This window comes from Paramisgurnus dabryanus, chromosome 19 (genome assembly GCF_030506205.2).
Source record: "Paramisgurnus dabryanus chromosome 19, PD_genome_1.1, whole genome shotgun sequence".
NCBI classification, from domain to species: domain Eukaryota; kingdom Metazoa; phylum Chordata; class Actinopteri; order Cypriniformes; family Cobitidae; genus Paramisgurnus; species Paramisgurnus dabryanus.
In genome coordinates this window covers 36,227,683-36,250,432 of record NC_133355.1, presented here as the reverse complement: position 1 = coordinate 36,250,432, position 22,750 = coordinate 36,227,683, and the positions used below count along the sequence as shown (strand labels likewise).

Below are 22,750 nucleotides of genomic sequence, written 5' to 3'. Positions count from 1 at the left end.
CTGTGACTATACAAAAGTCCTTTAAAAATGTTTTGAGGCGCACTCTCTTTAAAATTGAATCAATTACTCTCCCTACATAATTTATTTTATAAAACACTGTTGATATATGTATTCTAGAGGCTTAGACCTTTCCAACAATATATAGTTTGTTGTGATATACATTAAATTTATATGGAAAATATTGACGTAAACTTAGGTGTCCCGTGAGCGGGACAGCGCCACTTATGGAGTTTTAAGATAGATTAATAAAATTAATGAATAAAAATGTCAAGCCTTTTTCACCGATAGTGTAAATGATTCCATACCCTTAAAATCCCATCTGCACTTGTTAGCGCTCACTTTGAATACAACAGGACACTGCTGAGGCTTACACTGGGGATTTCGTTCATTGATTGACATGTAATGCAAATCACTAGATCTTACTCAGCTCACAGTGAGATGGTTTAGGCCACTGGGTATGCTTAAAACTGTAGATGTTCTGACCCTACAGTATCTGACAGGCTCTATAGAGTAAACACCTGCAGCCCCTTTACAAAACAAATCTCAAACGAATATTTTTACTTTTATTTTGGCATATTCAGTATTATGACTGGGGACCCTCTTCTTTTTTCCAGGTAATGGGATGAAACGGGGAAGAGGGTGGGAGGGATGGAAGGAGGGAGAGATTGGGGAGAAAGGAGAGAGCGAGACCCCTCAAGCAAGCGCCTCAGTGGGAAGAGGATTATGTGCTTCTGCTTTACTCCCTTCTAGCAAAACTCTCGATTGGTTTCAGGAAAAACTCAATTAAACTTTGTCTCTGTCTCACTTTGTATTTAGTGAGAATCAAAAAGAAGTTCCTCTGTCATAATGCTATAACGGCTAAAAGTATTTCAAAGATTCATTTTTTTTTTTCAGAACTTCCAAAACATCCAGAAGCATCAGAATACAACTGTTGTCTTCAAAACAAAATTCTATCTTGTTTTTAACAATGGCTATGGCCATGCTGATGATCACCACACAAAACAATTTGCTCCTCCCTTATCTTGCAAAAATCAACACATTTAGGGCATTCATACTTGTAATTTAGTTCTTTTGGGCTGGATTGAATTTTATGCAACAGAAGTCTGATCATCCACAGCAACGATGCTACATGCTGAAGTGAAAATGCTCATTTTATGCGTCTTTATATGGATGTATTATTAACAGATCATGTTAGCAGAGGGGTTAATGGTATTTCATGCATTCTGACTTATTAACACAGTTTAAGAGTTGAATTCTTCATGCTAAACATAGGCAAAGTGTCAAAAAAGCAGTTGGACGTGTGACAGAGTATTAATGTGCCAAATGCACTTCACCAGGGTTCACTTTCGCCAAAGTTTTTTTCGAACATGGATACACCTTAGGTACCATGGGTAGACCTTACGTATCATATTTCTTTTATGGGCACTTCCACAAAAAAGCAGGCACACGCGTCAATCAAGACGAAAAAGAATCAGTACATCTGATCTGTCTTTTATAAATCTGATCAAACTAAAGACTCTTGGGAGATTTGAAGGATGTAATACTACTCTATAGGTACTCAAGATTAACATGAGATAAGCAGAAACAGCGTGCATTATGGGAGCTTTAATTCCTAAGCTTTGTTCCTTGTTTACCCTCTGATCATTTTGTTACACTGCTCATCCCGCTGTAAAACCAGGGTAATGTCTTCTGATATCATATGCTGTTTTTGGTTCATTGCGCTGTTTCTGGTCCATGTGCGTTTACATATCAGTTGAACCGCACCAGAGGTCGTTTAAAAGTGGACCGGGACCCACCATGTCAGTGGTCTCGGTTTTCTTGATAAGTGCCCACCAAAGTTATGGTGACAGCATTCACATTTACTCAAAAGAACTGCACCAATCGACCAATCCCACATGGAAAGAACCTATATGTGGATATATGTGCATATATGAAACCTATATGCAGCTTATATGCACATATATGCTGCATATATACAGCATATATGCGCATATATGAAACATATATGCAGCTAATATGCACATATATGCAGCACATATACAGCATATATGCACATATATAATAATATATATGCACATATATGAAACCTATATGCAGCTACTATGCCCATATATGCTGCACATATACAGCATATATGCCCATATATGCTGCACATATACAGCATATATGCCCATATATGATAATATATATGCTGCATATATGCAAAATTGAGGTGCATATATGTGCATATACAGGCCATAAATTATGTGAATTATTAAATAAAGTTATGATGTCTGCACATTTAAAACATTTACAAGATCTGTCTACGACATGTATAACAAAATGGTTTAATTTAACAGCTACTGTTCAGTGATATTTAACAGCGACAGTAGCGCAGATGGTAAAGTGAGTTGTCTAATGATCGGAAGGTTGGGTGTTCGAATCCCCTCAGTGGCATGTGGGATTGCATTTTTTTTGTAATCGGAAGGTTGGAGGTTTGAACCTTGCTCCTGCAGGTGCAGACTGTCATTGGTTGGACCTTTATTTATGTTTAATTTATTAGCAGCTACAGATTTTAATAATTTTACCAATATATAGGTTAACATATATGTGCATATATGTACATATATGTAAATATAATATAGGAAAACGGCCAATTTTATATATGTCACATATATGTAAAACTTATATCAAAACCTATATTGAAACATATATGTTTATATATGTTTTTTCCATGTGGGATCGCACCAGTTGATTCAATTAAATTTGTTTTAATTGAATCAAACATGTTAAGTATAAACATGCCCTGGTTCAAAACGCCGCCGCAAGAGTGCTTACTCGATCTAAAAAGTATGACCACATTAGTCCAATTCTGGCATCTTTACACTGGCTACCAGTTAAATATCGCATACAATTTAAAATATTACTAATCACCTACAAAGCCTAGCGCCCTTGTATATTAAAGAACTACTATCAGAATACAATCCACCACGTAAACTGCAATCACAAAATTCTGGTTACTTAATTATCCCTAGAATATCAAAAGTGTCTAAAGGTGGTAGATCCTTTTCCTACTTGGCCCCTAAGCTCTGGAATGACTTACCAAAAAATGTTCGAGCATCAGACACAGTCGAGCAATTTAAATCTAAACTTAAGACATTCTTCTTTAACTAAGCATTCAAATAGAATGTCCAGTAATGTACTTCTCCCTAGTTATTTTGTCTAGAACAAAGCACTCACATACCTCATATGGGTAATTTACTCTTGCCGCAATAGTTAGCCTGTCTGGAACCGAGCTGAATTAAACCACTATAATGTATGACACTTGCATTACATGCAAACGGCCCCTACGCTAATAGAATTCTGTTTTTGTCTCCCTGTCTCGTCCTCGACCACGAGGACAATGAGACAAACAGACCCAGTTCCTGTTGCTGTGAAGGTCATCGCACCACTGATCTGCTGGCGACCAACGATCACCGGCTGAACCAGTTTAATCCGCCTACCCGCTTCCTATCCCTACCGTGTCTATATATATATATAAATATTAATCTCTCCCTAGGTTTTTTTGTCCTTCTTTTTTCCCATTGGGTTTTCTCCTAGGGGTTTTTTTAGTCCCAGGGAGAGTCAGCCAACTTTGGCTTAACTTAGCACTTTACTGTATACATTACATTATTAATACGCTCGCTTGTACGGTTTATTCTTAGCCCCTATATTCTACTTCTTATACTATGTATTGATTTTCAGTGTTCTCCTTTACATCTACTAATGTAAAGCTGCTTTTCAACAATTAACAATTGTGAAAAGCGCTATATAAATAAACAGCTACAATTACAGTAATGCATGTACAATAGAAGTATTTGACAAAAATTCCCTCTAAAATCAGCTCTCCTGATTTTGCCAGTGGTTGTGGTTGATGTCCTTAGGGCAAAATTTGTGTTTACCCTGGGACATTTTTATCAACCAATCAGAGTTTAGAAATCTGAGTTTGTTTCAAGTTTAAGCTTTAGCTGCTTCTAGACCATTGTTTTTCACTTATGAGAGAGAGAGAGAGAGAGAGAGAGAGAGAGAGAGAGAGAGAGAGAGAGAGAGAGAGAGAGAGAGAGAGAGAGAGAGAGAGATGAAGCAAGAATGAATTATGATGAGTAGAGAGCGAAAGTCGAGGGGGGGGGGGTTGATATATCAAAAGATGAGGTCTACATCATCTAATAACCTGAATAAACCTCTTTCCTGTTGAGAAACTCTGCAGCGCTTAAGCCGTGTCCCTTCTGATCCAAACATCTACTACCATCAAACCGGGATTTATGACGCGTTGCAACCCCCTGACAATATCCAGCAGCCTCATAATCTCATATATTTTTTCTGCCCGTCCCTGACATTTCAAGTCTCGACATTCACTAAAGATAAGCCAAAACCCCTCTGACAGGATAGAGAGCACATATAAAACATGTGCTTAAAAAAATTACTGCCTCCCTCACAGGAACCCATAGGTTCGCAAGACACGATGAGCTTCTACCAGCACAACATTTTATATCAAAAAATTTAACAACCCACATTCTGTTAAAGAGAACAGGCTTACAAAACATTGTCCCCATTACTCGGATCAGCGGTGGACAAATATGTTTTCATACCATAATTTTGGTATTAAACTGGAACTTTTTGTTTCACAGAACAATTTTGTATGATTGCTCTGAAAACTTTCTTAAAAGCACTGAAGATCTGGTTGTGGTTCATGTGGGTCCAGTATGGTTTGTTAAGTAGCGAGTTGCCTAAAATTGACTGAAAATGTTAAATGTGTATACGCAGTGGCGTTCTGTTTGGGTTGTTTAGGCACAAAAACATGGGTAACACTTTACAATAAGGTTATATCTGTAAACAGAACGCCACTGCGTATACACATTTAAACCACTCGCCTAAAATTGACTGAAATAACATCAACTAATGGATAACATGAACTAACAAGGCATGCAGAACAGCAGAGACAAGGAAATCTAATTTAGCAACAAAACACAGACAAACTCTGTATGAACGGGGAATCTCCTCAACCACCACCAAATAAATCATTTATAAGACTCTTAACCACCAAATATATTGCTAACTGTATTAGGAAAGCTAACTTTACAATCTGGTTGGCTAAAATAACCCAGAGTGTTTAGTAATATCAATCCCAGCCCCTTTCAGTTTCTAAATAACTTCTCAGTTGAAAGCCCTTCAGTTCATCAGCGTTGTCTTTTAATTAAACGCAATGGCTGCGCTGCTCACTGCCGAAGAGTCGATTCCTCTGGGGTGGTGCTGCTGTTTGAATACACTGATAATAAAATTTGACATTGCTGGAGATGTTGAGCCATTCTTCCATTTCTCTGTGTTCTCAGATAAGTGCGATAAAGGCTTTTAAGGCTTTCATTTCCTCAAGAAATGGAGTAGGGATTGTTCTCTGTTCGACTTACACATGTACTGTAAGTAGATGAATCAATTAAGCCTCGCTAGATAATAAAAAGTGGAGCACTTTAGCAGAAATATCACTTTTAGGCAAGGAGAGAGAGAGAGAGAGAGAGAGAGAGAGAGAGAGAGAGAGAGAGAGAGAGAGAGAGAGAGAGAGAGAGAGAGAGAGAGAGAGAGAGCACAGGCAACAGAGTTATCTTTTTGCTCTTTAAACATTCAGCATTTGATTGTGGCACCACTGGCATTGGAAGATATTACTACATAGTTTCTTAAGGCTTTATCTTAGAAAGAGGTTAATTGAAACAGTTTTATTTTAGAATTGCTGTAAAAAATCAGGACATGGTTGGTTTTATGAAGCCCATAAACCCCACAAACCCTATGACTGTTAGTTTAAAAGCCATCTGTGACGTAATAGACTCCAAAATGCTTCAAAATAACAACACACATTTTTGTTCAATGAAAGGTTAAAGGAAAAAAATTCTCTCCCTAATATATCACCTAACACTAACTAGCGATAGCAAGCTACAAAACCTATTCTCCAACCCATCCGATTGATTTGGTAGTTTGTTTTCCCCTAAATATGACCAACAGATGCGTTACTAAATTAGCGCCTCAACCAGCACCAGAAGAAACTTAATATAATAGAGTATGAAATTGTATATATTGGGGTATAATTTTGCTATGATGACATACATTTATATATAATTTTCAATTTGAACCGCCAGGATTAATTGTATTTATGCAGTATTACACATTGCACTATTATTTAGGGTAAATAACACCCCTTTATTAATTACATGATATACACAGCATACAAAACAGTTAAAACAAACATGATGACAATCTAATGTAAATCATCTTTGGTTGTAAAATTGCATTGGATCTCGTGTATCTCGTGACATAATGCATAATGCTATAATGTTCCGGTTTATGTTTGAATGAGATCGGACAGTGCTTTGGATTCATGGATTGCAAATATAAAGTGATCCTATGGCTTTAGTTTGCAAGTTTGCAATGCGACTTGTTTGTAATACTTTTATAATGTTGTTTTTTGGTCAGTTTATGAAATAAATACATGTGACCGTTTTACTTGCGGTTTGTTTTGTTCTATATGGTTGAGAACTGGTTGGGTTTAGGGTAAGGGTGAGGTTGGATGCTCCAAAATGTATTTAAAACCATAAATATTTATAAAAACTATTTTTTTTTACATTTACAACTGTAGGCAAAAAACATTCAAACTTAACAACCACATGTGGTATAAGCTGCTTGCCACTAGAGGGCACTAATCCCTTACACGTACACTGACGTCATAATATGGTGCTTGAACAAACAAACTATTATTATTTCTCGAGGACATTCTCAAATTAAAAAGTTATTCCCAGATTAAATGTATATTTAAGGCTAATGACAAATCAACTATTGAGAACCAGCCCATCAATAGTTTTTGCCCTAAATGATGTGTAAAACTAATTGTCAGAAATAAAAAAGCTTTTGTCCAAAAACATGCAATTATTGCTTTATTGTGTTCTTATTAAAATTATATTTAAATAAATTCTTACCTTTGCTGTATACTGCACAGTTGCTCCTGCCATCCTCTGAGTTGACCCACATCACATCCTTAAGCCAACTTGGACATCCGCTGAGCACTGGTGAAACCTGCAACAGAAAAAACACACAATTCCTTTAGTCATTACAACAATTCACATAACCAGATGTTTGACTACCAGTATACATTAATGTACACTTTGCAGCTTACTTTGGTCAAGAACTAATCATTAAAAACAGGAACAGTTTGACTGACCAACTAACCAACCAACCAACCAACCAACCAACCACAGTTTGCTTCATTTATACATACTGTAGTGCTTATGGGAAGGTTTTTCAGAAACAATTGAAAATAACAAACTGCCTGAATCAAAAAAGATTCAATTTCAGTACAGCACTGTCCATAACAAATTATTAAGGAAATAAATCCCCAAAACCACAAAGATGTCCATAATGTGAGGCTGAAGAAAGCAATGGATCCCAGTGCGGATAACAGAAAAATGTATTTAAATAATAATGTGTGAAAAAGACAGTTGCACGTCTGGGCGCAAAGGCCACTCCAAGACAAACGGCTGGGGCGAGGAGCACACACACAGGCACTGGGGAGACAAGCCACACACGTTCGGGCTACGGCCAGACAAACGAACGGTGGGAGAGAGTATCTTACAACAGTAAATCCAAACACGACACAAAGATGATCCACAATTAGACCTGCAGCAGGCACCCGAAGCAGATGAGGAGGGGAATCCTGCGACGGACAGAGAGAGAGACAGCGTTAGTGGTGCTGACGGGTGAAGCTGGACAGCTCCAGAGACTGAGAGCCGTTCCGCTGGACAGCGGCAAAGCCGCACAGAGCGTCCGCCGCTGCAGATGAAAAAGGCAGTCTTTGAAGCAGGCCGATGGTGATTGCAGTCCTTTAAATAAGCCGATGATAAATAGCCCTTGGAGCCACCAACAGTTACAGAGTCTCAGAAGTAAATCCTGGGCAGCAGAGAGCACAGGTTAGGGAGGAGGGAGTAAATGAATAAACTGACTAGAACAATAAAGAGCACACGACAAGACTGGACAAGAAACCAGCAAAGCTAGTAGCTGGCGAGAACATACACAAAAGTCCATGACATTAACCAAACAAAACAGTCCAAGGGGGCTTGGGTAGTGGTGGCTGCAACTGATGCACAGAGGGCACTGCCTGCAGCTGATGCGCGGGCTCGGTTGGCGGCGCGGACTGCGCGGGCTCGGTGGGCGGCGCAGACTCGGCCAGCCCAAAAGGAAACCAAACGGCGGCCATGCCGAAGATTGGGCCGAAAGAGGCCGCCAACTCCTCAAAGGTCCGGATCTGAATTTACAGCGGCCCTCCACAGCTCAGAAAAGAACCGGTCACGGACCCCTCTGGTAAGCCACTCCGGGAAGGGACGCACCACAAAAACGGGGGCTGCAGCTGACCCCGACACCGTTGCTGGGTTCAATCGAGGCAGGTTCATTCTGTTAGGGATTGGACAGATGAACCCAATAGCGGACGATGAAGGGGTTAACAAAAGATTTTAATAATAAACAAGACAAACAAAAGCCCACGTGGGGGCATACAGCATTGACTGACACAAAACACTAGACTAGACCTGACAATAAAACTCTTGACTGGAACAAAAGCCCACGTGGGGGCATACAGCATAGACTGACACAAAACACTAGACTAGACCTGACAATAAAACTCTTGACTTGACTTGACAATAACAAGAAACCACACCGACAATACAAATATAACACAAGACTTCAAGGCAGAGTCCTGACACATAAAGAATTATGGATATCTAGTTTGCTCTTGTATAGCTCAGTTGGTAAAGAATTACATTAACCGCACAATAGGTCATGAGTACAACACAGTAATAAAAATGGATACCTTGTAATGCACTTTAAGTTGCTTTGGATAAAAGCATATGCCGAAATCATAAATGTAAATGTAGTTTACCTGCTAAAAATGAATCAAATACAACTCTGAATTTTATATCTAAAGATCTGTGGCCACTAACCTGACAAATTTAGCCAATGCAATATTTAATCTTCACCAAAATCCCCTCATAGTTTCAACATAGATGCCTTGTAAACACAACTTCCATGAGAACTCTGAAAAACCTATGTGCCATCTTCTGAAAGTTAAAATTAGCCATTTAGAAAGAAACTTGTGATTTTAGATGAACTTTAGTTGTTTTTATGCGCAACAGGCATCAAACTGTTATTAAATAAACTGAATGTACCGTATGAAGTTCAAAAAACACCACCTTGTGCTCTCAGATCATAATTCCCTAAAGCTTTATCAAAGTATAATCTGTGGGGGTGAATAGACCACACCCAATTTCCTGAATTACTGTATTGTGAAAGACCCTCTGAATGTTTTACCTGATCCAATCTCTTCCTTTAGGACAGATGGAGTACAGAATGGGGCAGCTTGGGCTTACAGACAAGAGATGTGGAATGCTGAACACTGATCTTTAGACACATTGTACCCCTCTATGACCAACATCACAGCTTCCTGAGACCCCGCATGGGGGATTTAAAGAACCGGAGTGGGTTTTAAAAGGATGGACTGAGGCTTAGATTTCATATTCTAAAGTAGACTGACAAACACTTGTTTGCTTGGTCTGCATTTGCTTAAAGCAGAAGTCCACCCTAAAACAACATTATGCTCCAACACTATATTTCATCACATATACAGTATGTAGTTGATTGTGCTGCCATCAAATGTACTAACTCAATATAAGAAATTAAAGCTTTTAACTGCTACAGTAACGACCCGCCAAATCACCGGAGGAAAAATGCACGACTACATAATTCTGAACGTTTTAAATGGGGGCGTGTCTTAAGGCAAGACGGGGCAGGACGGGGCGGAGCTGGTGGGTCTCCCGACCGAGACGTAGGAGGGATTCCAGAGCCACGAGGCAGAGCCAGAGCTAGGGAGTCCCCAGGTGACGTCTATGGGAAGGAGGAGCCCAACGAGCCGGAAGGGTGGAGTGAGAGACACAATGGGGAATGAGGAAAACCCGGAGGTAAGGGCGGGACGACGACTGACCAGGGGCAGAACCAGAGGGGTGACCGAAGCCTGATGACGTCGCTGTGGAGATGGGAGCTGAGGAGAGACCCGAAGCGAGGCCGCTGGTCCAACGGGCCAAGGCGACCTCTAGGTCTCAGGGAGCGGGGGAGGAGAACTGGAGAAACCCCCGAGACAGTGGGCAAAGAGGCACACCTCAGCTCAGATGTACCAGCGCCGGTGATGCGCTGAGGATGAGCAGAGGTGTGTCGCTGTGTCCGCTGAGGTAGCTTCGGATTGGCTGGTAAGGGAGAGCTAAAAGGGAGACCAGACGGGACCGGCAGCACTATCCAACAGCAACTAACAAGGGGTGGGCTGGACGGAACCAGCGGTGATGACAAGGGGTGGGAAAAGTCCAAAGCACAATCCGAGCGAATGTTGAAAACCCCAGGGACCGTTATTGGCTCACCCTCAGTGACAGGGAGATGGACGTCCTCCATGATATCACTAGCAGCTCCCGCGGCGAAACACCGGAAACTCACACAACCTGGTCAGGGGTTTTAGCGGCGCTGGGCTCCAAGGGTAGCTCTGGCCCTCAGGTCGTGCTGCCGGGTTCTCCACCTGCGGTGGGCAGGAGTTCCAGGTAGAGTGAGTACCGTCTGGGCTCTGGGGGTGGCGAAGGTCTGTTGGACTGTCCTCAGCAAACAGATGGTCTTCCTGCTCCAAACCGAGCTTGGGGTAAAACAAAAACCAAAACGTGACTAAAAAACGAAACTGAATTAGCGGAAAACAAAAAAGCCTAATCTGGAGACACGGAGGGGAACACTTACATGCCACAACGTTTTGGTCGATCAATCTGTCACAGTTCTCTAACATCATAAACTAACTAAAAGACAACGAGGAAACCAGAATTCAAAATGGGGGATATTTATTGATCACGTTGACGAGAATCACAGGACGACAGGTAGCAGGCACCATTGATCGACAAGAAACAGGCACAAGAGGGCATAATGTAAAGGTGAATGATAAAAAGAAACAGCTGTAACAGATGATGATGTGATTAACTAAACACAGGTGAAACTAAGGAATACAAACACAAATGAACAATGATAGAAACAAACTTAATGGAACCAAAACCCTGACACAATTAAAGTGACAGTGTATTGTTTATGGTTTAAATGGTTGTGAATTGACCGGAAAAGTGTAATTTTACAATAAAATCATGAATGTGACACCAAGTGTGTTTCAAACTGTGTGTTTCATTACTTTGAGCAATTTGAAATAAAGCAATGAAATATTTAAACACACTGTTGCCAGAAGACTGCGCTGTCATTCACTCTGCCCAGCAAATGAGTCCTCATCAATCTTAATAATCTTCAGAGAAACAGATACATCTATAAATCTAAATCTTATGCTTAAACATAAACACTGCTTCATACTGTCAATCACTGAGTGAATTTTTTCTTTTATCGTAAAACTTCAGAGAAACATATTTAATAATGTGCCATGGGCTATAATTGTGTTTTGTGTCTATATCTGTCATTATACGTACCAGAACAGCACAAAAACAACGAGGATTAAACAAATCACAGTTATATGTTTATCTTGTTACTGCTGAAACGGTCTATAGGGCGTGTTCGAAAGTTTTGCGAGACAGGCTGCGTCACCCTTTAGAGCGGGCGACCCCACATAGGTGATAGGAGAAGCAGTTGAGGGCGCGTGTGCGTTGTGCGAGTATGGGGTGTGAAAGCTGAACTTCCTTTGCTAACTAAGCAGACAGTCGTGTCAATCGTCGCGTCCCTTGTCGTGTGCTGACTTCATTGACATATGCAGTTAAGAATTATTGTAAGACTCCCGTCGTCACCCCTCCCGGCTAAAAATGAATGGGAGAAGCTGTGTGAGAAGCAACGTGACGTCTGCCGTGTCGTCTGCATCTTTTTTTTTCTTAATTTAATTAAGCCTTTATCAAAGTTTTTTTTTCTCTTTATTTGTTATTGTTCTTTGTGTTTTTAGCTATGTTTTTTAACAGTTAACTATGTAAGGGATAATGTAGAGGCAGCCGGTAGTTATCGGGAAATAAGCCCCGACAGTGTGATCAGGACCCGACGCGAAGCGGAACTTTTCCATTTTTGAAAGCTCTCACTCAAAGTGCAAAACTACATGCCAAATCTTCAAAACCATAAGCTATTTCTTAGCCTTTGACTCTTTTTTTCAAAACACTACACACAATTCTCTACCTAAAACACAAAGATCTATGGGAAGTGACTTGCTTTACTTTTCCAAACACCATCAAAATGCTACACTTATTCACCAGGTAACACACACAACTGATCACTAACCAATCACTGCTTTACTTTACAGTAGTATAGATAGGCCTATAAACAGGTCAAAAGTCAGATTACCTGTTTTGGCAATCTGCAAACCTCCTCTGCCAATTCCTGGACCGGGACCCCACACACAATTTACTGTATTCTACTGTAAAGAATATACTTTTGGTATAAATGTTTATAGTTTTGTTGTATGCTAATGTATGTAAAAACTGTAATAACTTTAACACTTCTTTGTACCTTATAAAAGAGGGGACGGCTGTACAGAACAGATCATTATTGAAACTACTTTTGGTCCTGCTTTTGAAAATTTGCAATAAATAAATTATTGTCATTATACTTGTCTGTGTGTTATGGTTATTATTTTTAACAGTACATGATTTAATAAACTGTTTCGGATAGGACTGTATTAGCAGCTTAAAATATCTTTTAAATGCTATATTGTTATTATTGTTACAAACAATTTCCTACACGTTTTTGTCTTTTACATTGCATAATATAAATAAAATACATAATATTTTTTTATATAAAAAGGGTTTTGGTTAAGGGTAAGGTTTGGGGTATGGTGATAACATTATCGTTAAATGGTTAAAGGGAATTTATATAGCAATCTTTATGGTATAAAATTTTTTTGTATTTTGTAGATTTTGTAGATGTGAAAACGTAATAATGCTAAAATTAAATCTTGCCAATATGTCTACATTGTACGCTTCAGCATCTATTTAAACATACAAAAAATATGTGTTTTGTGTTTTTGAAAGTGAAGTATTAATACTACATATTAACAATGAAACCAGGCATGCAAATGCACACGAAAGCTGGAAACAATTATTTTCTTATCACATTACAGTTTTTTTCAGTCGCTAAAAAGCGTTTGTCCAATCAGTTGTCACATTTTCAAAACTCTAAACACAATTAGCACAGCATCTGTCTTTTGTGGCCATACAATTCATTCATTTCATGTCGTTTTCACACAATATGCAGTCAGTAAACACATTTCCACAATGCTTAAATTTTCTTAACCGACAAGCTATACCTCCCAACAAAATTATGGATTGTTTTTGTAGTATTTACAAATGTTAACACACAACATCCCACAATAGCAAAAACAATATTCCAAACCTTAGATACAATATTAAAACCTTTATGTTGGGTAAATTGGGCCAACCACAGCTGATTCCAGTCCAGGGGCGATTCCAGGATTTTATAAATGGGGGGGCACAGGGGGGACCAAGAACCAGTCAGGGGGGGGCCAATCAAAAAATTCAAATGAAAATAAATACTGGTTTAGAAAATATTAAGCATGGTTCTTGTGCAATGCCACGTGCTCTAATATAGATGGTATTAATTTTTTGTATTTTGCATGGATTAAACAACAGTTCTGTTCCAGAATAGTTCACTTTAAATAAATTGTCATAATTTACTCATCCTAAAGTTATTTCACACCTGTATGAGTTTTTCTTCTGCTGAACACAAAATAAAATATTTTGAAGAATCTTAGTAGCCAGAAAGTTGATGAACCCCATTGACTGCATGTTATTTTGTTCCTACATATGAAGTCAATGGGATCCATCAACTGATTTTGGTTACAGACATTCTTAACTCTTTTCTTTTTTGTGTTCAGCAGAAGAAAGAAACTCATACAGGTTTGAAACAAGTTTATGTATATGACCATTTAAATTAAGTGAACTGTTCCTTTAAGTACATTGCGTGTAGCTGGTATTAGTTAACATTCTGACATATCAGGATTTTGTTTTTCTACTCTGTCTGATCTGACTTTCATTGTTTATTAGCCTATATTGTATTTTAACACAACTGAATGCTATTTTTTTACATATTATCTGTTCTGTTGTCAGACAACAAGAAAGAGTTTAAGCTAGTGACTAACACGACCCAATAACACCTCGTGTTTAATCCAACCAGCTGTTACTTTATACTGCTAAAATCCTAATTTAAATGTGACATTGTCTGATACAATTTACATTGAAGAGCTGATACGAGGTGATTTCGGATTACCTGTGTGTCTCATGCAAGGTTGCTCTTCTCATCTGATTGTGTTTATGAGCGCTTTTAATTTTAAATGCGAGTGATAGTTTTATTGTAGATCGCGCATAGCAATTCAGCGCAAATTCAAAAATATCAGAGAATACTGTTAAGCGTGCGCGCGCATAAAGCACCATAGGGAGGGAGAGAGAGTGCTCGTAAACAGAGAACTGGTGTGTGTGTGTGTGGGGGAAAACACTAACCTTTCGTTAAGTCATAATACTCGATCAACCGTATTCTCTGTCAGTAACATCTGTTGGCTGTTAACTTTTACATGAAAAGACAACAGAGGAACCCAGGTGGAAACACCGCCAACTTTTAACTCCCTCACTCAGTGTCAGAGAGGCACTGTCGAGGTTCCGCACGCAGCAGTGAGAAAGCGTGCACGCGCGAGAGAGAGAGAGAGAGAGAGAGGCGCTGCTGAGCGCTTGCAAAAGCACATGAAGCCGTTTTAAATAGTAAAATAAAATGTAAATGGTAATCATGGAAAATCTTTTTGATTTGTGCCAGTGTTGAGTCTGTGGCGGCTGTTGAGTCTGTGGCGGGGCGCCCTCCTTCTCGTTTTCACGAGTCTCAAATCAAACAGTTGTTGACAACTGGTCCAATTGTGCGGTGGGTGTCGTGGTGTCTTTTTCCTCCTGTTTTAAAAACGCGCAACTACTGTGCTCGCTTCGCCTTCGCGTTCGAGCGAGTCTCAAATCAAACAGTGATTGACAACTGGTCCAATGGTGTGGTGGGTGTCTGACAACTGGTCCAATGGTGTGGTTGGTGTCATGGTATCTCTTTCCTCCTGTTTTAAAAAGGCGCAACTACTCTGCTCGCTTCGTCTTCGCGTTCGCGCGAGTCTCAAATCAAACAGTGATTGACAGCTCTCTGGTCCAATGGTGCGGTGGGCATTTTCAGGTTGACAGTAAATCTAGCTGGCCCAATGAGATTGGAGGGGGGGCACCAGGGGGGGCCAATCATATTCCAAGGGGGGGCGGTGCCACCCCATGCCCCCCCTCTAGACACGCCCCTGTTCCAGTCTGGCTTAGGTTATTTTTTCTATTACATTGATACTCATACAGTAAAAGAAGGACTTTGAGGAGTGATGTTTTTGAAAACAGAAACAGACAAACACTGTAATGTCTGGACAAGGAAGCGTAAAAGCAAGGGGCACATGGAGAAGAGCTGGCCCAGTGAGAGGTGCAGTGAGAGATGCAGGTGCAGTGAGAGGTGCAGTGAAAGATGCAGGAGCAGTGAGAGGTACATTGAGAGGTTCAGGAGTGTTGAGGTGTACAGGAGCAGTGAAAGGAGCAGTGAAAGGTGCAGGGCAGTGAGAGATGCAGTGAGAGGTGCAATGAGAGTTGCAGTGAGAGGTGCAGGAGCAGTGTGAGATGCAGTGAGAGATGCAGTGAGAGGTGCAGGACAGTGAGAGGTGCAGTGAGAGGTGCAGGACAGTGAGAGGAGGAGGGTCAGGGAGAAGAGCAGGCCCAAGGAGAGCGCAATGTAGAGGTGTAAGAATGCGTGGTGGTGGCATTTCAAGGGCTGCAAGAACAGTAATCAGTGATGAAATTCACTGATATCAGTAAGAAAGGCTGGTGAAAGAGTTCAGCCCAATTTTAGGAGGTTGCCTACATTATACGCATCTTTCAACAAACCAACAGGTAAGTATTGCATTTTACATGGATTGTTTCTCACTTGACATGTCAATAAGGTCATACAGTAATGCATATGTAAAAAAATTGTCCCTCTAAAGAATGCAACGTCTTCCACCCTCTTGTCAAAAATGACAAGATCAATACTGTAAAACTTTTTCTGTTCTATTATATTGTGTTTCTACTTTACCTCCTGTAGTCAAGAGTAAGGGGAAAACTGCTTTTTACTAGATTGCTTTTGAATTGTGAACATTGCTGTACATGTGGACATACAGTTCCCAACCAAGACATTTAGCGTAAAAACGGTGGATTGCATGTTTTGCATGCAAATACCTGTAAAACTGAAACATAAAAGTCTATGCAGTTTTTGTAATGTCAACAATAGCCAATATTTAGAAACCTGGTGTACTTTGATTGACTGCATGTACCTTGTGAGCTAAAAGAAGTGTTATTCTTTGAAAGAATAATTTCATTTTGAGTCAGATTTCCAGTGTTTTGGTAAAGTTATTGTGTGCAGAGAAAGATTTGTTCCATTTTGAAATGAAGAGTTAGTATTTAACAAAATGTGTTTTTGAGAAGAAAATTATCTATTTGGCCAATTGTGTTTTGTAGGTAGAACTCTGTGTTAAGTGTTTAGAAAAAGTATCTGAAGTATGGGTAAGCGCTTGTTAGCGATTGAAAAAAAATGTAATTTGTTCATAACTTTTCAATATAAATTTGTCATTATTAAGCTTTGAGCATTTTCAGTTAAGTATTCTGTTTCACTTGTTATTGATTAAAAAAAGGCCTAGATTCAGACATGTTTAGATTGTTGGTGGACATTAAACTGATTCAATTAGCTACATTTACTTCAACTCTAAAGACAGCACTATAACCACTCAAAGGCTTTCATTTGTTTTTGTTTGCATTACACCTGGCAGCTGTGTTCTCGCTTACAGTAGGTGTAGAGTCTCACCTTCAGGAATCTTGCAGAAGGATGGAGAGAGTTTGTGTGGATCTGACTGTGTGGGAATACTTTCTACACAGCACTCCACTCTCCCGGAGTCATTTCTGTTTCTCAATGTGTCTCTCTCTACTGAATCCTCTTTACTCTTATCAGGCCAGCACAGGCCTCAATCGGCCTCTCCCGCTCTGACAGGAGCAACAACAATGGGCCTGCGATACCAGTCCGCTTCACAGAGTAAACCTGCCACAGGCACAGATTACCCATGACACACACACTCTCACTTTCTCTTATACACACTTCAAAACACACAACACCACCTTCTTAAAGGCCTCAAAATGGACATAAGCGTGCATCACACCAAATGAATTTTCAAAAATGACTGCATTGCTCTCTTGTCATTTTGTCTATCTTGTCTGTCTCTCTATTTCTCTCTCTATCTCTCTCTAGTATCTCTGTAATTAATTACCCACAATACACTATGTGGCAAATAACTATATGGTCAACACTAAATCACAATAGCTGTCTCAGTTTTATTGTAGTCTGCTAGTTGGAATGTTGGGAGCTCACGAATGCCACAACAGTGATGCGGTTACCAATGCTTTATTTGTTTCAATTGAAGAATAATGCTTAATAAGTGAATCAATGATCATTTGGTCCAAATCTCTTCTCAAATTGTGAAACTCACCATGTCATTTTCTCCTGTGGTCATCTTAATCTTCCCAGTGAAAGGTCCCCATGTGGTGCCCAGTGAAAGTGCCTGACAAGAACGAATCCTTTTCTCTCCTTCCTCATCCACCATAATCAGATCCCCTGTAGAAGCCACATAACACTTACTCAACAACCCATTTGACTTTACAACAAGTCTCTTAACATTTGCCAGCATTTAATTTTAAGAAATAAAGTAATTAGAAAATGTAATATATGTTGGTCATTAGTAATCACATGCTTTTAACCAAAGCCAGTTCGGTTGCTTTTCTAAACCTAAACCTTAACATAAGGTTAAGTATCTTTTACAAGGGCACAAAGGTAATAGATCATAGATTGGCTTTTAGAAGGTTCAAACCCACAAGCCTTTATTTATGATATATGTGAGAGACACTATCCGTTGTAATAAGATTATATGGCAAAATCCTATTGATTTAGAATGTATAGGTTTAAATATGATTCTATCACCTCAGATGTCTTTTACACATTAATTTACAGAGCACCTGCTTTAAATATCAGGTTTTATGATGAGCTTAAGAATGTATTATGTCAATGTGATTTTAAGGAGGAAGTTATTGTTATGGGTGATTTTTATTCAAATTGGGAAGACACATCTATAAGGAAGACGTTTAAGCAAGTTGTTGATGGTTTTAATTGAGTCCAACTGATCAAAGGTCCAACACAAATAACAAAAAACACTAATACTCAGATTGACCTAATATTTAGTAACAGACCAGAGAGAATTACAAAGTCATATAATATGATAAGGTTGTCAGACCATATAGTGCCTCTTTCTAGAAAATGAACAAGCAAAAGATTTACTACACATGCCAGTAATAAGGATTTCTTTGGTATTCCAAAAAATAAGCAAAACAAGTTTAAATCAGCAATTGAAAATATGATTTGGGAAGATTTGGTATCATCTAATATAAACTTAGAATTATCTAGTCAGATCTTTACAGAAAAGCTGCAATCTACAATTAGTAATTTTCCTAATATAAATCAGGACATTTTTATTTCAGGAGAAAGACTACAGGTTGTAGCAGAATGCAAATATCTAGGAGTAGTTGTAGTGGGCCGGCTACAATACTACAATATTTAGACTAAAGTCTAAACTAAATAAAATTTTAACCGGTTCACGAGTTCCGCAAATCTTTTCATGACCTGCTCTCTAGGTTTCACGTGTATTAAAGATCACTCTCCGGCGGTGCCTGAGAACGCACCGGGTGTGCGGTCATATCTGCCGTCTTAAAATAAACTTAATAAATGTAATTCTGTCTGCTATGGCAAAATAAGAGTTTATTTTAGATTAAGGGGATTCTTTAACCAAGTCTCTGATTAAGACATGTGTATTTATGCACCGATAGTGACAGAATACGCTGATGCGCACTTATATCTGACGTTAATAAACTTTTAAATGTTTTTAAGACGTCTTCATCCCATCTTAGGGGTTTATTTTTAATTAAATGCTTCTTAAAACCATGTATGAATATGTGTATATTATACAACGAGTCTTATATTGTCTGCTCTGACAAAAATAAAGTATTATTTTAGATTGTAGGTTAAGTGTCAGCGTGTATTTTTATGACAAATAGCCTACTGTTTAATATAAACGTTTGTTTTGTCAAAAGTTTCTTATAGACATTCAAGAATAAAATATTTTACATGTATCTGGTTAAACCTAAATCTGATATTATCTATTGAACTATTTTTCTGATCAGTCTCAAACTTACAGAAGCTTGCGCCGGGTGCATGTTCATATATCCCGTTAATAAACTTTTAAATGTTTTAAGACGTTTTCATCCCATCTTCAGGGGTTTGTTTTTATTAAAACCATGTGTGAATATGTGTATATTATACAACGAATCTTATATTGTCTGCTCTGACAAATACAGCTTGATATAAACGTTTGTTTTGTCAAGAGCCTTCTTTAAAGTCACGCAAGAATCAAATATTTTAGTTGTAACTGGTTAAACTTAAATCTGCTATTATCTATTTTCTGATAAGCCTCAAACTTACAGAAGCTGCACTGTGAGTGTCTGTGTGCGAGATATTTCACAGCAGGGGGCGGATTGTAAACTAGTGTCTTTTAAAACCGTGGTGGTAAGATGTAATACTGGCCACTCTGACAAAAAGTAAAAGGTTTATTTTAGATTTAGGGATTTCTTTAATCAAATCTCTGACTTGTGAAACACGTGAATGCGAGCACTACCGTTGCCAGAGAACGTACGTTGAGGCGCTCTTATATCTGGCATTAAGAACCTTTTAAACGTTTTAAGACATTTCAGCCCCTCTTCTGGTTTGAATTCATTAATGTCACCTAATAACCAAGTGTGTATTTACGATAAATGTAACACGGTACACATTGTCAAAATAAAAGGGTTCTTGAACATGGTATTCCAGTGCGTGTTTTTGTCTTGCGAGTGCTCGTCATATTTTATTGATGTAAAAAAAAAAGTTTGTTGTTTTGGGCGTTTGGTTTCTGGACGGACAGTTTTATGAGAGTCTCTCTTTCTCACCATACGTTATCACCCAGCGGCCCCCAGTGTGTCTGAACAGCGGTGGTGTTCAGAGGACCGTACTGTTTCTAAATTTTAGTGTTGCTAAAATAAATGTAATTCAGCTCCCATTGACAAAAAGTAAAAGGTTTATTTTAGATTCTAGGTAGAGCACCAGAGCCTATTTTATGGCAAACATTGCAGGATCTAAAAGGTTGTAACATCACAAATTTATTTATTGAAATATTTAGTACGTGTATATTTAAGAAATGAATTGTACCAAAAACACCAGAGGTCGACAATTCTTTAGACTAAAGTCTATTTATTTTAAACTAAATAAATGTTGAATATTTTCATAAAGAGTATTCTGTTCATGATATTAAAGATCGGGCTCCGGCGGTTACAATAGAGAACATACACGGATGCGTGCACATAACTGTGGTTTTAAGAGAAACATTTTATCTCATTTCTGTTTTTTTATTTAATGTCACCTTAAACCCAACTGGGAATATGTATTTATTACACAATAAATGTAATTATATGCGCTCTGACTATATAAATGTTTATTTTAGGTGTATCATTATGTCACCCTTACAAGGTAATGATTAAAACACATTATTGCATAGAGCAATAAGCACAAGCCCTCACATATCTATGGTTTTAAAAACAAACTTTTTAAAGTTTAAGACATTATGACCCCAGTTTCCGTTTTTTGTATCCACTGTGGATCCTTATCACCAAGTGTGTATTATACAACAAACGCAATTCTGTCCGCATTTTAGTTTAAGAACGCCTCTGATTTAAACATGTCGGGTTTGTAAAATGAAGCGCCCATGTGTGTTTCATGTGTGTTTATGCGATCTTAATTTTTTAATTAAACATTTAGGTGTGTATGAGTAAGTTTATATCTAATGTCATGAGTCGCACCGAGTCGCGCTTGTGTCTGTGTGTGCGAACCTGTCTGTTTATGAGTGTGCGTGTTTATGCGCCCGTGTCTTTGAGAGGTATGTGTGCGTGGGTGTGTGTGTGTGTGTGTGTGTGTGTGTGTGTGTGTATGTGTGTGTGTGTGTTTGCATGTGTGTGTGTGTGTGGATGTGTGTGGGTGTGGGTGTTTGCATGGGGTCTATGGTGTCTATGGTTGTTACTAAAGCCATGATGCTAAGTCTGTCCCCTCATTGACAAAAAGTAAAGGGTTTTTTTAGATTTAGGCTTCATTACACAGATACTGATTAAATCATGTTATCCCTTATTTGCGATTTAAAGAAACTTAAAAGGTTTAAGACATTTTATCTCACATTTTGGTTTTGGTTTTTAATTAATGTAGCCTTAAACCTTCTGTTATCCATTTAGGGAACAATAAAATGTTTGCAAATATTATTTATCAAAGTTGACGATGGTATAAGTCAGGTTGTCACTAACGTGACAACAAACATTTCTTTAAAGACAAAACATTTAACAAATTTGCCATGGCTTACAGAGACATACTAGTCTTTTTTGTGTGTGGTTTTGTTAAACATGATTGTGTGCTTCCATTAAACTATCTATATCAGCAACACCAGATAGGATGTCTATATAACAGTAAAATCATGTACACACATTAAATAGGTAAACCTTAACATTTATTAAAAAATAAAAATATACTATTCGAACATCCTAACCTGATATTAGGTTAGATTAGGTTTTAAGGTCAATCAGCGTCTTTAGCTTTACGACTTACAGCACAAAACCCCAGAGGATATGGGGGTGTGTGTGTGGATTGGTAGTTATCACGTGATAGGGGTCCCAAATGAGCAATGACAGGATTTTTATGAAGTGGAGCAGACCCTTGGTCTGCCTGAGGGGTTAGGTTCATCTTAGGTTTACATGTATCATTGCGTAATAAGCAAACATGAAATTATATTTTACCTATGGTTTGTTACTGATGTTCCTAGTTTCGCGTATTTTTCTGAAACAAACTTTTCTTTTCAAACTTAGGCAGTATTCATACATTAGTCTTTTTCATACATTGTAAATAGATTTCTTCACTAGTGTCAACTTATGTGTGAGCTTTTGTAAACTCATTAGACGTTCTCAGGTCTCTTTTCATACATTGTAAATAGATTTCTTCACTAGTGTCAACTTATGTGTGAGCTTTTGTAAACTCATCAGATGTTCTCAGGTGTCTTTTCATAATTTGTTCAAAGTTTTTCTTCGCTAGTGTCATCTCGTGTCTGAGATTTTGTAAATTCATCAGATTTTCTTACATGTGTATTTTCTGAAACAAACTTTTGCTTTTCAAACTTAAGCAGTCTTCATACGTTTGTCTTTTCATACGTTGTTCATAGTTTTTATTCGTTAGTGTCAACTTATGTCTTATATTTGTAAATTCATCAGATGTTCTTAGTTGTATCTGCTCAGACAATATTAGATTTTCATCATTTGTCTTGTTTTCTTTTGTAAGTGACAACATATATCTGTGATTGTTTTTATGAACACAGTTGGTTTCATTTCTGTAGTTTATGTAACACTTTGTCAAACTCTTAAAGTTAGTACTAGCTGTTTAAAACAACAATGCAAAGTGTGTTTTAGATTTACTTGCTAAATCTTTTACAGCAAAACAAACTAGGATA

General features: G+C 38.4%; 1 protein-coding gene and 1 long non-coding RNA gene across 2 annotated transcripts in view; both read right to left on the bottom strand.

Annotated features, from left to right (window-relative positions):
• The window catches only part of LOC135780050 (uncharacterized), a 494,904-nt gene that overhangs the window by 37,848 nt on the left and 434,306 nt on the right, over nt 1-22,750 (bottom strand). The gene's annotated exons all lie outside the window — the stretch shown is intronic.
• The window catches only part of zfpm2b (zinc finger protein, FOG family member 2b), a 192,848-nt gene that overhangs the window by 14,516 nt on the left and 155,582 nt on the right, over nt 1-22,750 (bottom strand). Inside the window, exons 4-5 of the mRNA XM_065268174.2 lie at nt 17,624-17,748; nt 6,978-7,074 (exon numbers count right to left, since the gene is read on the bottom strand). Coding sequence (XP_065124246.2) covers nt 6,978-7,074; nt 17,624-17,748 — 222 coding nt within the window. The remainder of the gene's footprint in view (nt 1-6,977; nt 7,075-17,623; nt 17,749-22,750) is intronic.